The sequence below is a fragment of the Hippocampus guttulatus genome, chromosome 4 (assembly GCF_054856545.1).
Source record: "Hippocampus guttulatus isolate MCC_2025c chromosome 4, RoL_Hgut_1.0, whole genome shotgun sequence".
Lineage (NCBI taxonomy): Eukaryota > Metazoa > Chordata > Actinopteri > Syngnathiformes > Syngnathidae > Hippocampus > Hippocampus guttulatus.
Window position 1 is genome coordinate 26,743,458 of NC_141264.1, and position 13,918 is coordinate 26,757,375.

At 47.8% G+C, this 13,918-nt stretch overlaps 2 protein-coding genes across 2 annotated transcripts; both read left to right on the plus strand.

Moving 5' to 3' along the window:
• Positions 1-600: 600 nt before the first annotated feature.
• Positions 601-4,161, plus strand: LOC147207029 (uncharacterized). The gene is made up of 4 exons (XM_086108527.1): positions 601-615; positions 694-827; positions 999-1,112; positions 4,071-4,161. Exons 1-4 carry the CDS (start codon positions 601-603, stop codon positions 4,141-4,143), a joined length of 336 nt encoding a protein of 111 aa, XP_085964653.1. The 3' UTR covers positions 4,144-4,161.
• Positions 4,162-5,412: 1,251 nt separating this feature from the next.
• cdhr5b (cadherin-related family member 5b) lies at positions 5,413-13,872 on the plus strand. The gene is made up of 15 exons (XM_086109794.1): positions 5,413-5,491; positions 6,402-6,568; positions 6,664-6,717; positions 7,255-7,344; positions 7,414-7,503; positions 7,582-7,683; positions 8,432-8,617; positions 8,951-9,041; positions 9,124-9,221; positions 9,420-9,623; positions 9,784-9,894; positions 9,975-10,041; positions 11,865-12,239; positions 12,923-13,098; positions 13,372-13,872. Exons 1-15 carry the CDS (start codon positions 5,413-5,415, stop codon positions 13,870-13,872), a joined length of 2,391 nt encoding a protein of 796 aa, XP_085965920.1.
• The last annotated feature ends 46 nt before the right edge of the window (positions 13,873-13,918 follow it).

The following is a 13,918-nucleotide window of genomic DNA, read 5'->3' on the forward strand; positions in this document are numbered from 1 at the left end:
AAAAGATGTTCTTTCAAACAAAACGACAAAATCGGGCTTTACTTCAAGTTTGCGGGAGGGGGAGAGGACTCCCAACAGTTTGAATTTAAAACAAAAGGACGCGTTCTGTCACGATTATTTTCTTGCGAGGCTTATTGTCGACACAGCACAATTTTATCCATAGAATCTTGTTGTGCAAAAAAGCTTGTTGCGAAGGTGCTTTCTAAATATATAACTTTATTCTTGTAATTGTGAAATTTCCCCTTTCGATGGTTTTCTAAAGGATAAACACCTCGTAAGAAAGGAAAAATCCCCGAACAGCGGGAAGGTTGCGGGGAGTGGTCGAGCTTCAGATCCTCACGGGCTGGCCGCTAAACACCTGACCTCACCTGAACAAGCCAAACGGAGGCCATTTGCTCATTCGCCTCGGCAGAATTGTCCAAAGTCACTTTGAAAAAAGAAAACTGTGTACAGGGTTTCAAATGAGGGTTAAGGTTTCAAATTCGGCTTTTAAATTGGGGTTAGGGTTTCAGTGTAGCGGTTCAAATTGGGATGAGGGTTTCAAAGGAGGCTCGGGGTTGTGATCGTGACACCGAAGCGCTCTCCTTGATTTGGCAGGGGATGGCGTCATCACCGGTGCTGTGGTTGCTATGGGCGCTCCTTTCGAGAAGCGCCTCGCTTCCGGTCAGGTGAGTGCTCACGTGACGCGGGTAGGGGAAGACGCGGGGTGTCTTGACCTGTCGTCCGCCGTCCAGACATGCGGCGGAAGAGGAAGACGAAGGCGAGCCGGAAAACGTGCCGACCGCCAGCGGACACCTGAAGGCAGCGCGAGATGACGCCAGACTCAGGTGACGTCACTGACCACAACGGCGCCCCCGCGTGGACATGTGACGAGGCTGCAGGCCGACGTTGATTGAAAGATGAGGGGGGGGGGGGGGGTTGCTTGTGTGTACGCGCGCGTGTGTTTTGCGCGTTTGGCTCATGCCTGTTTGCGTGTTCGTGCGCGTGTGTTTGCTCAGGCGTCAGCTGGGCGACGTGGAGTTCTCAAGCCGCTACGCTGACTTCCTTCGCTCCAAAGCCAAACTTTTGTCTGTTTGCTCTTTTCTCAAGCGCATGAAGGCCGCCAGGAACAGGTCTCACACACACACACACACGTTGACAAAGACATGCGCAAGCACCAGTGATTTTCAACGTCAGATTTTGTTTTTGAATTGAGGTACTAAGTTTTAAATTAACATTATGGTCGAGTATGAAGTATCCGGTTTGTATTGCAGCAAACTGAATCAAAATTAATTTCATTGTATTTCAGTGCAGAAAGGGTTCTTTTGGGCAGCACCTCTGACTGTTCAATCACCGACATTTTCACAAGTGATGTGTCGGTCGCAAACGAGCCGGTACAAAGAGCCGGCTCTTTGAAGTGAACGATGAGCCGTTTTTAGACAAAAAAAATGACCGTGTATAGTAAGGCGTTTTGAGCCGAAAAAAAAAAGGACCACGTGTAGTAAGGCGCTTTTAGCCGAAAAAAATGACCATGTCGAGTAAGGCGTTTTTAGCCGAAAAAAACGACCATGTATAGTAAGGCGTTTTTAGCCGGGAAAAAAACGACCATGTTTAGTAAGGCGTTTTTAGCTGAAAAAAAAACACGACCATGTGTAGTCAGGCGTTTTTCGACGAAAAAAACGACCATGTATAGTAAGGCGTTTTTTGCCGAAAAAAAAACGACCATGTATAGTCAGGCATTTTAACCCGAAAAAAACGACATAGTATAGTAAGGCGTTTTTAGCCCGAAAAAAACGACCATGTATCGTAAGGCGTTTTTAGTCCGAAAAAAACGACCATGTATAGTAAGGCGTTTCTAGCCCGAAAAAAACGACATAGTATAGTAAGGCGTTTTTAGTCCGAAAAAAACGACCATGTATAGTAAGGCGTTTCTAGCCCGAAAAAAACGACCATGTATCGTAAGGCGTTTTTAGTCCGAAAAAAAACGACCATGTATCGTAAGGCGTTTTTAGCCGAATAAAACGACATAGTATAGTAAGGCGTTTTTAGCCCGAAAAAAACGACATAGTATAGTAAGGCGTTTTTAACCGAAAAAAACGACATAGTATAGTAAGGCGTTTTTAGCCCGAAAAAAACGACATAGTATAGTAAGGCGTTTTTGAGCCCAAAAAAACGTTTTTTTTCGGGTTAAAAACGCCTTACTATACTATATCGTTTTTTTCGGCTCAAAAACGCCTTACTATATACTATGTGTTTTTTTTCGGGCCAAAAACGCCTTACTATACTATGTCGTTTTTTTCGGGCTAAAAACGCCTTACTATACTATGTCGTTTTTTTCGGGCTAGAAACGCCTTACTATACATGGTCGTTTTTTTCGGACTAAAAACGCCTTACTATACTATGTCGTTTTTTTCGGGCTAGAAACGCCTTACTATACATGGTCGTTTTTTTCGGACTAAAAACGCCTTACGATACATGGTCGTTTTTTTCGGGCTAAAAACGCCTTACTATACTATGTCGTTTTTTTCGGGCTAGAAACGCCTTACGATACATCAAGTCAAGTCAAGTCAAGTCAACAGTATTTATAGAGCACTTTCAAACAGCCATCGCTGCATACAAAGTGCTGTACATGGAGCAATTTAACATGCACAATAAACAGTAAGACAAATCGGTAATAAAGGCGGTAGAAAGCACCAATACATGGTCGTTTTATTCGGCTAAAAACGCCTGACTATACATGGTCGTTTTTTTGGGTTAAAAACGCCTTACTATACTATGTGGTTTTTTTCGGCTCAAAAACGCCTTACTATACATGGTCGTTTTTTTCGTCCAAAAAGGCCTTACTATATATATGGTTGTCTTTTTCGGCTAAAAACGCTTTACTATACATGGTCGTTTTTTTCGGCTAAAAACGCCTTACTATACATGGTCGTTTTTTTTCGGCTAAAAATTTCGTCCAAAAACGCCTTCCTATACATGGTCGTTTTTTTTGGCTTAAAATTTCGTCCAAAAACGCCTTTCTATACATGCTCGTTTTTTTTCGGCTAAAAACGCCTTACTATACATGGTCATTTTTTTCGGCTAAAAACGCCTTAGTACACATGGCCGTTTTTTTTTTTTGGGCTAAAAACGCCTTACTATACAGGGTCGTTCTTTTCGGCTAAAAATTTCGTCCAAAAACGCCTTACTATATCTACATGGTCGTTTTTTTCGGGTAAAAAGGCCTTACTATACGTGGTCGTTTTTTTCGGCTAAAAACGCATTACTATATACATGGTCGTTTTTTTCGGCTAAAAATTTCGTCCAAAAAGGCCTTCCTATACATGGTCGTTTTTTTCGGCTAAACATTTCGTCCAAAAATGCCTTACTATACATGGTCGTTTTTTTTCGGCTAAAAACGCCTTACTATATACATGGTCGTTTTTTTCGGCTAAAAATTTCATCCAAAAACGCCTTACTATACGTGGTTGTTTTTTTCGGGTAAAAAGGCCTTACTATATGTGGCCGTTTTTTTTGGCTAAAAACGCCTTACTATACATGGTCGTTTTTTTTCGTCCAAAAACGCCTTACTATACATGGTCATTTTTTTTCGGCTAAAAACGCCTTACTATATACATGGTCGTTTTTTTCGGCTAAAAATGTCGTCCAAAAATGCCTTCCTATACATGGTCGTTTTTTTCGGCTAAAGATTTCGTCCAAAAACGCCTTACTATACATGGTCGTTTTTTTCGGGTAAAAAGGCCTTACTATACGTGGTCTTTTTTTTTCGGCTAAAAACGCCTTTCTATACATGGTCGTTTTTTTCGGGTAAAAAGGCCTTACTATTTGTGGCCGTTTTTTTCGGCTAAAAAGGCCTTACTATACATGGTCGTTTTTTTCGGCTAAAGATTTCGTCCAAAAACGCCTTACTATATATACATGGTCGTTTTTTTTCGGGTAAAAAGGCCTTACTATACGTGGTCTTTTTTTTTCGGCTAAAAACGCCTTACTATACATGGTCGTTTTTTTCGTCCAAAAAGGACATTTGAACATGTATGAAGTTGACAGTCGTCCAGGTGATGTGTGACGTAACGGTGGGCGTGTCTTTGCAGTGTGTCCGGCGGAGTGGGCGGAACTTCGGAGAAGGTGGACGTGCTGCTCAAACGGTTCATGTGCCCGGCGTGAACCACCTGATTAGTGATGATGATGACTATGATGGTGATTAAAGTGGTTTTGCTCACTCGAGCCTTCCCGTGCTCGTCATTCACTTGCCGAGACAGAATAGCTGGTCTCAAACGACATCGCAGTCTGACGTCGCACTAGGAATGACATGCGTACTCTGACATGAACATGGGGAGTGCGTATAACATGATGACATCACATTGCACACGCCATTGAAACGTAATAACGCGGCAAAAGTTAAGTCTGATTTCAACTTGGGGTGAGGTTTTCAAAGTGGCGTTAGGGATTTAAAGCAGCGTTAGAAACGAGGGTTTTTAAGCTATTATTGGAATTTCAAACTCGTGTTAGGGTTTCAAAGGCGGCGTTTAACGTGGCATTAGGTTTTCAAAGTTGGGTTTCAATGTATGGTTTGACATGGTTAGGGTTTGCAATTAGGGTTTCAAACTAGAGTTTCAAATTAGGGTCGAGGGTTTCAAATTAAGGTTACTCTTTCAAAGTTAGGACTAAAGTGTCAATGTAGGTTTTTAATGCAGGTTTTCAAAGTGGGGTTAGAGTTTGAAATTAGGGTGAGGGTTTCAAAGTCGGGATTCAAATTAGGGTTGGGGTTTTCAAGCATACCTGTACATTCAGTGTTGGGCTTCGGTTTCAAAGTAGGTTTAGGGTTTCCGAGTAATGTGTCAAATTAGCGTTAGGGTTTCAAAAAAGGGTTTCAAAGAAAGATAAGGTTTCAAAGTAGGGCTTCAAATTCATTCATCATTTGACAATACAGTACACCTCAATGTACTTTCAAAAATGAACCTGCAGCTGTCGCTTTGTAGGCGTAAAAAGCAGGATGTTCAGTCAAATTCAGCTAAAATGAGGCAGAGCTGAAATACTTTTTCACACTTTCACTTTCAAATTTAGCGTTTCAAACGAGTATGCCCCCATCTAGTGGTTGATGGTGGAATGACACCCAAAATAGAAGGGCGTTCGACTAAAATCGTGTCATTAAAAATATCCACAAAATAGCAAAAGGGCAAACTCCGAACCTGTATTGAAGGCGGAATAGGCCCCAACCCCAAAAGGTCCAGAAATACAACTCACCCGCTTGTTCGTTACCTCGATTTCGACACAAGTAAGCGAACCGGGAAAAAAAAAAAACACATGAATATGTTATAAAATGTCTCAGCTGACTGTGCAAACAAAAACATTTATGGCGGGGAAAAGTCCACCCTGCTCGTAAAGGCCAGCCGATAAGCAGACGGTGGCCAGAAGAGAACCGCGCCACCCGACATGGACGCCAGCAAGAATTTCTGCTTCTTCTTTTTGGTGCTTTTGCTCGTCTTTCTGCCCGCCGCAGAAGCCCAAGAACGTGAGTCCCGCTCAGATGGCTTGCTTCATCGGATACATGTCACAGAGCCAAAGTTCGGACATCGATCGCATTTGCCAAAAGAGTCTTTCTTCAAATGAATTTGCAACAAAAGTCCCCGCCACCCCGTCAGGGAAAAAAAAGTAGCTTTTTGAGACATAAAGTCATGCGTTTACACGATCAGTCCAAAAACAAAACAAAAAGGCTGATTGTCTTTTTGGGGGTTGTTTAGGCAAAAGGTGAAATATAAAACAAAACAAGAGGTCTCATTCCATAATTTATCGAAAAACTTAATTAGGCGCAACTTTAGGGGGGAAAAAATCGTTTAAAAAAATAGGATTCATGACATGAGCATGTGGCATTCACTTGTGGAAAACAAAAATATCTTTTGGGTCATTATTATCAATATCTTTTTATCATGAATTGGTGTTTTGTGGTGTCATTTGGGGGGATTTTTGTTCAGATCAATCTTTTTGGTGGAATATCTTTTCTGCTTGGAAACCTGCTTTTGGGGGGTTTGATGACTCCCTCAACTTTTCCGATTTTGCCTCTGAAATTTGAGAGCATCCAAAACTAGATAGACATGTATTCCTTTATTTAGAGTTTGTAAATACAGAAGTGTATTTTAGTCGCCTGAAAAACATTTTTTGGCTTTAAAAATAAATAATGATTTTCACCGGGAGGGTTGGTTTCTTTTCAGGGTTATATTTTAGAAAAAAAAAAATCTGAAAATAAATGATCCAAAATAAAATTTAAAAAAGGTACTTGAAAAAAACTAAACAAATAAAAAACCAAGGAAAAAAATGTAACATCAAACCTACGTGCCAAAGTTTTTTTTCCAACTCACAAATTTCAAATGGCAGAAAACGTCACGTCGGTGGGCTTACGCCGTGCTTAACCCATCTATCACCAGTTTGTAACGCTCGCACGTCGGTGAACGTCGATGAGAACAATGCGGTGGGCGACGTGGTGGAGACCATCACCGTAGCGGACGGGGTCACGGCCTTCTTGGTTTCCGCCGACGTCCCGTTCACTCTGGACGGGAACCGGCTGATCGCCAAAGCGGTTCTGGACTATGAGGTGAGCTCGGCCGACAGCCAGGCGACAACCGGCTGAGCGCTTGCCAAAAAAATAAATAAAATAAGCTCAGGTTTTTTTTCTCCAATTGCTTGCAGACGGGCCAAAGTCACTCGGTCACGGTGAAGTGCAGAACGGAAACGGGCTTCGAGGTAAGCGTTCAACCTCCCTCCCGCCTACGCTCCGTCGGACGCTTTACCGTGGTTTTCACGTTTTCAATGACGGCTCATGATGTCGGTCGGTCAGCGGTCGTGAGCTGAGCAGGACACAACATGATTGGCTGCTTGCAGCGTTGAAGAAAAGAGCCGTCTCTTTCAAGTTAATTAAGCCCCGTGCTTTTATTTGATATTTTTTCGCTTCCGCCACTTCTAGCAGAGAGGGGAGGGATGAGCAGTGACGGACGGGGGAGGAGAAAAGAGGGAGCGAGGCAATAGAGGCTTGCCTTTTTGCTCTTTAATGTGCATTGCCCCCTCAGCCCACGGGTCTGTTCTTAAAATAGCACCCGTGACGGAACACTGGGACTTACGAAGAACAATAAAAACAGAAGACAAATGTTAAGATTTTAGTTGTAGTTAACATGGTCTATGTTCCTTCATCTTTCTGGACCAAATATATAAGCGCCACAAACAATGAGAACGTTCTTCCTCAATGACACACACCCCACTAATCAATCCAGTATGATTTCTCAGTTGACCCTGATCATCTTGGTACTTGTGCAAAACGTGAACGACAATGCGCCGATCTTTCCCAAGGACACGTACCAGATCCAAGTCAAGGAGGTGAGTGCTTCGCGGTTGCCTGCGTATGTTTGCAAACCAACGCTAACTGGTTCCCATTTGGCATCTTAGCTGGCGCCCGTGGGGACCCTCCTTGGGCAATTTCCCGCCACCGACTTGGACGAGGACACGACGCTCTTCTACAGGCTGACATCGGCATCAGTACGTTCTTCTTCTACCCGAGTCCTTCAGTATTTCAGCCTGTTTTTTCTTCTGTTTGTTTGTTTTGTATTTCTTCAGAATTGGTTTGGACTGGCGTCGCCCGAAAACCCGCAACTGGTCATCCAGAACGTTCTGGATTACGACAAAGTACAAAGCGTACAGATGCTTTTGTACGCTCAGGTGAGGCTGCATCACCAGCCTTTGAGTGTTTTGTCGCGTGCTCTGTAAGCGCCTTTGGGACAGCTGCAGCTGTTGTGAACGCACTATGTCAATAAAGTTGAGTGGAGTTGGGTTGAGCTCAACAACTAGTGATGGCAAAACGAAGCTTCACGAAGCACTTGTGTTCTTTGTTTTGACTCCTCTCGATGGTGCTCGGGTTTAAATATAAAAGTGAGTGCAATGGAAATGTCTTAGAATTCCACTGCATCTTTAAACCAAGAGTGACATCTAGAGGAGTCAAAAATTATCGCACAAGTGCTTCATGAAGCTTCGGTCGCCCATCGTGACTTTGAACGTTGCTCTCTCGGATTAGGCAGTTCAAAAACAATCGTGGGGGTTCTCTCTTCCGTTTTTCTCGGCACTTCAATGCCGTTCAATATGATTTACAGAAAATCGGTTGAAGAAAAATGCAAGGCGATTAACTGGTCGCTGCACTCAAGCGAATATTCCGGGAGCACGACCACCCTGAGGTCGAGTCAACACTGCACTTACGAGTGGAGTCTTAGCGAGCTAAAAGCTGAGTGCACGTTGCAATCGTGCCAGGTCATCGGCAATGCTGACAACGGTGGTCGAGCTCATATCCATTTTTTGGTTTGGTTGTTTTTTTTTTCGTATGACCGGGTGACTCACGTCAAAGTCGGAAGGGCATTACGTGACGCCTTTTCTCCACGGATGTCCTCAGCCAGATTATCCCTTTTCTTTCGACAAGGACACGCCGTTGTCTGGTTCCGGCGGCCAGGTCTCATTCACCGCCACCGCCACCATCCAAGTCAACGTGGTGGACGTGGACAACAGACCGCCCTGGTTCCAGCCCTGCAACAAACACGCAGTGGCCGGTGGCGTGGTCTGCCAGAACACTGGCTACACCGGCCGGGTGAACCTCAACGAAATGGAGGCGAGTTCCTCTCATGATCAAGCTTTCCATTAAAGGTCACACCCTTCGACTCCCGACCAAGGGCTGGGAGGAAGTCACCTATCGGCATCGGGGCTGATTATTGGTTTCCGGCCGACGTTGGCCTTAAATCGGACGCCTCGACTGGCCGTATGACTTGCTTAAGCCAAGTGACGGCTTGACTAGCTTGCTTTTGCCCCAGTAGCTTTGGAGCTCCTTGAAATTTCATGGTGGAGACTTGAGACTTACTCCGACTGACTGGTTTATCCAGTCGAAGGTCGGAATGTTAGCGCATGTCCTCGTCTGATTCGGTTTCGGATCCTGTTCTTACACCAGGCCGAGCCCTTGACGCTGAAGCCGGGGCCGCTTCACGCCATTGACGGAGACGTTGGGATCAACGAGGCCATCGTCTACTCCTTCCTGAGCGGTAAGACGCGCGTCCGTTCTAATTCACGTTTCCGACCCGCCTCCGGGGCCCCGCCGTGGTCACATCCTGCTGTCCGGACCAGGAAATGAGGACGGGCTGTTCGACATCAACCCAAACACCGGCAACGTCAGCATGGTGAAGGCGGCCGACGTTTTGGGGACCATCAGTCTGACAGTTCTGGTGAGTCCTTCTCAGTGCTACCTGTCACTTTTGAGTCAGCTGGAGTTAGTAGGCCTACGTTGGGGACCTTGATTTGGCGGAAATTTTCATTCCTTTGTTTTTTTGTTCAATCAATGAAGACAAAAAAAAAACTGCAGAAAACTTGGGTCAGGACTTGATTGTGAAAAACTTGTTTGGGGGTTTGCTCTTCTCCGGCAGGCGGCCCAGACGCCAAGCAGTTCTCAGTTTGCCACCACCAGCCTCACAGTCAGCGTTCAGGTGAAGAGCCTGCACATACCGCGATTCCAGAGGCCCGAGTACCAGTGTGTGGTCGCTTCAGTGGGCGCCATGGCGACAGACCCGACCAACAAGGACGAGCCGCTTCAGATCATCGCCTTGGATGAGGACTACGCCAGTGTGGGGGTAAAGCCCAGTTGATTCTTGAGCCGTTGCTATTCTTCAGGAGATTGCTCCGGTATCTTCTGTACATCACTTGAGTACCTGTTTCGTTGATGTTGTCGTCGTTTTTAAGTTTGAGTCAGCCATACGCATTGACTTGGCCTTCCTCTTCCCGCCCCACCAGGGGATAAACCCTCACATCGTCTATGGCGTCATCGGAAGCGAGGACTTCTCCATCGTTAACGGCTACTTGTTCATGACCACCAATCTCCCGGAGGGCACTCTCTCTCTGCAAGTGAGCTACCCCAACCCAAAGCCCGGTCGGGAACACGAGCGCAGCCGTCGTCTGGCTAAACTCCCAACCTCACCCTGCAGGTGGAGGCGGTGGACACGTCCAATGCGGAGAATGTAAGAGCGCAGCTCTCTGTGGAGGTGAAATCAGGTAAGAAGACCTCCTGTCACATGGGGCAACCATAGATGTCAAAGCAGCAGCGGTGGGGGGGACTGTGTTTACATGACTCGGATGGAGTCGGACCCAAATTCAGGACCATGGACTCCGGTATATAGCTCAAGGCTACCAAAGACTCGACTTGATCTTTGTATTCATCGGACGCAACTTGATTTTCGATTTGAAATCTGTGACCTTTCCTTTTTCAAGGCCGAAAATCCGCACGCTGCATTTTTGAAAGAAAGCGTTGTGCCCGCAAACTCGGTCACTCGCCGCTAGGCTCTGTTGCTGAGTTCACCTCTTGAGCCAAGAATCACGGAGCGAGCCCTGAACATGACTGAGGTTCTCGGGAGCCGTTAACTTTAGCCTCATTCGGTGATGGGCTTCATCGAGAAGACGAGAAGAGCATCGAAAATACACAGACTTATGATCGGCTACTGTACCTCTGGGAAGCTGCCAAACGTCTCTGGCATCGTGCCAGGCAAAGAACTGATATCAAACCTTACGGCGACTCCAGACTCTTTCCACTGGCGGCTGTGGAATGGGCCTTCTGGTCTGGAAATCACTGACCGTCTCAGGTGTCAAATGTTTTGGACACATGCTCATGGAATACAAAACAAGTCTGCAGACTCAGCTCAATCAGTGGAGACCCGATTGCTTCTTCTTTTGACCATTTGTTTATAGCTCCTGGTCAATCTACGTGCGTTGTCGTTTTACCGATCCCACTCGATTGTTGGGATTTCATCTGGACTTTCGTTCTTTCATTGAATTATCTTTTGGTCCCCACAAAGCACGGTGAGGATTTGCCTTGCACACACATAGTGGGACACAAAGAAACTTGCCGTGCCCCGACTTGCCATCCAATCCAAGGGGTGTCACCATCCGTCGGTTTCCTAGCGCTGATCCTGTTCAGTCTCTCCCAGCTGAGGGTGGCCAACAGGGGAAGTTAAACACCCTGGACAAACCGGGGAAAATCCCAACAAATCAGAAATTGAGGGGTAGACATACCCGCCGTGTGGGCTGCTGTCAGCAGTTCTGGACTGTCACATCCGAATCCCTCAAGAGGAATCCTCCATTTTCTTTTGGGATCAGCTCTGAGCCCCTTCTTGTTTTGCTGCGGTGATGGGCAGACTGACAGACAAGGTCCCACAGGAGTTTCCGTTCACGACAATCTTTGCAGATCTGCGGTGTAGAGTAGGGACCGGGCGGAAGAGAAATGAGAGGAGCGGACAGAAACACGGGAGAGACGAGGACTGAAGGTCAGTCGAGTAGAGGTGCGAATGAAGAGGAGGAGGGCGGAATGGTGAGTTTACGCGGAGTCGAGGTGGAGAAGCTGCAGGAGGTCCAGAAGTTGGCGGAATGAACGCGGTGGAGAAAAGGCGGAGAAGAGAGTACAGGTGAAGGTTCACAGGACCGTCGGGAGGCCAGCCATATGTTTACGGTTTGAAGACAGGAGCACCAACAACAACAAAGACTGGGGACAGAGCTGGAGCTGACATAGTTGACGGACTTTGGGATCCATGGGGATGGATCTGATCAGGCGTGAGAACATCAGGACAGTAAAGACGCGAATGAAATTAGTAGAGGACAAAGCCAGGAGACGATGTTAGGATGGAACGAGGAGGGGGAAAAAAAACAAGTAGATGAGTGGAAAAACAACAGCGGGCACTCTCACAAAGCTTGCACATTTAGCCGACTCAGGACGACGTTCCCCCATTTGATTGGCGGACAGTCGCGGGGCTGAATCGTGGCGCTGGATGGATGGTGACAGACCCCCCACCCCCGCCCCCTAAGATTCACATGTGCTCTCCTCTCAGGTCTCACCACCACCGCTTTGCCTTCGAGCACTCCCGACAGCGTGACCAGCCCCTCGACCACTGAGGGTGGAACCACAGATCAGGCAGAGTCCACCACCAACCCCGATGCCTCCACCACCAACCCCGATGCCTCCACCGAAGGCAAAACCACTGAAACAATGGAGTCCACCGCCAACACTGGCACTTCTACTGAGGGCACAACCACAGAAGCCCGTACGGAGTCCACCACTAACTCCGGAACTTCCACCGGGGACGGCATCTCATCTGGTGTCACTGCCACGAGTGAAAGTAGCTCCACCGCCGCCACCGCCACAGAATCGCAGGTGACGCCACTGGTCACCGATGGTCCCACCAGCCCTGCGGACCCTCACACAGGTGGTCATGGATTTTGTCTTACTAGCTGGCATCTGGTTGGCCAGAGAGGTTAGCCAACCGGGTCATTAGTGTTTCCTTCACATGACTTCCTTAGGCAGCGTGGGTTCAGTTCCAACGCGGGCACTGTGTGAACGCGAGTGCGATTGGTTGTTGGACCACTGGTCCGGGGGGTTGCCCAAATCAGCTACCCGGGTCCGTGAACAGGATAATTCTTTTCCAAAAAGTATCGAAGACGGATGGACGGATGCACCACGTTTGTCTCGCAGTTCTGAAGTTCAGGGGTTGCGATCTAGGCCTTTCTGTGTGGAATTTACCTGAATTTACTCTGCAAACGACAAATGATGGTAACTGGACTCGTCTTAGTTGGCAATGACCGTTTTGCTTCATCTGTCGTTCAGCTGCCTGCTGGAAAACAGCAGAGGCAGAAATGGTGGTCGCCACACCCAAAACTGAGACCAAAAAAGGCCTTTTGGATTCAAGTTTTAATCAGGATCAGTGATTGGCCTGACTCGGGAATATTGAACCAAAAGCTCACGCTAATGCTCCATGTCGCGCAGTCCTTAGTAGGGATAGGCAACCGGAGATTCGCAAGTCGATGGCGGTTCAACTTACCCTCGCCATTTTTCACAGCGGCTCGAGCCACGTGTCCGCGGTTATTGACCGTTGACGTTTCTTTCTTCCAGAGAAGGCGCCAATCTCGCCGGGCGGCTTCGGGCCAGGGGACATGGCCGCGCTGGGGGCGACCCTCGGCGTTCTTCTCTTCGTCTGCGCGGTGACCATCGGAGTGCTCGTTTGCCACCTTCAGAAGGGAAAAGCCGACTGGAGGAAGATCCACGAAGCCAGCGTCTTCCGAAGCTCCGTGAGTCAAGTCTGCCCTCGCTGTCCAATAACGTACCTAAGAACCAGGACATCATCACGTTTGTGCGGTTTTGGAATTCCACTTTTCGAACTGCGGGCGTTTGACTTCACTCCCCGGTCCCGCCTTTCCGCTCTTGCGTTTCTTACGTCACTGTCCGGCCTCTGACACTTTGTGGTTTGACTACGGACAAAGCGGGAAAAGACAGCTTTGGCGGTTGCGCGAAAGGGGATATCGCCATCTCGCCAACCGCTGAAAATGGTTTTGTCTCCGCAGGTGGGCCAGGGATTAGGTGGCGAGAAGCAGGGCGTCCAGTACACCAACGAGGCTTTCCAGCACGACGATGACGACGACGACGACGACGTGGGCTCCGGGGGTCCGTTTGTCACGGTGGTAAAAGAGGGGCCGGCGGACGACTCCGCCCTCACGTCCGGCGTGAGGGCGCTGGGCACCCTCCTGGATGCCGACAACATCAGCCAGACGAGCTCGGACAAGGAGAAGGAGGTGAAGCCCATCCTGACCAAAGAACGCCGCCTGGAGGAAGGCTACAAGGCCGTATGGTTCAAGGAGGACATCGACCCCGACGCCAAGGAGGAGGTGGTCATCATTCCCGACAGCAGGGCGGACGACAGCGAGGACGAGGACGACGACGCCGCCCCCGCTAAACGCTCGCAGCCAACCCTGGCCGAGCTCGACCTGGACAGCGGCTTGGGAGTGAGGTTCGAGGATCCGGCGGAGGACTCGGAAGGTGACGACGTTCTGGACGTCGACCTTTGAGGAGGGCGCGGCGGGAAGCAATAAAAGCTGATGACTATTATGGTGT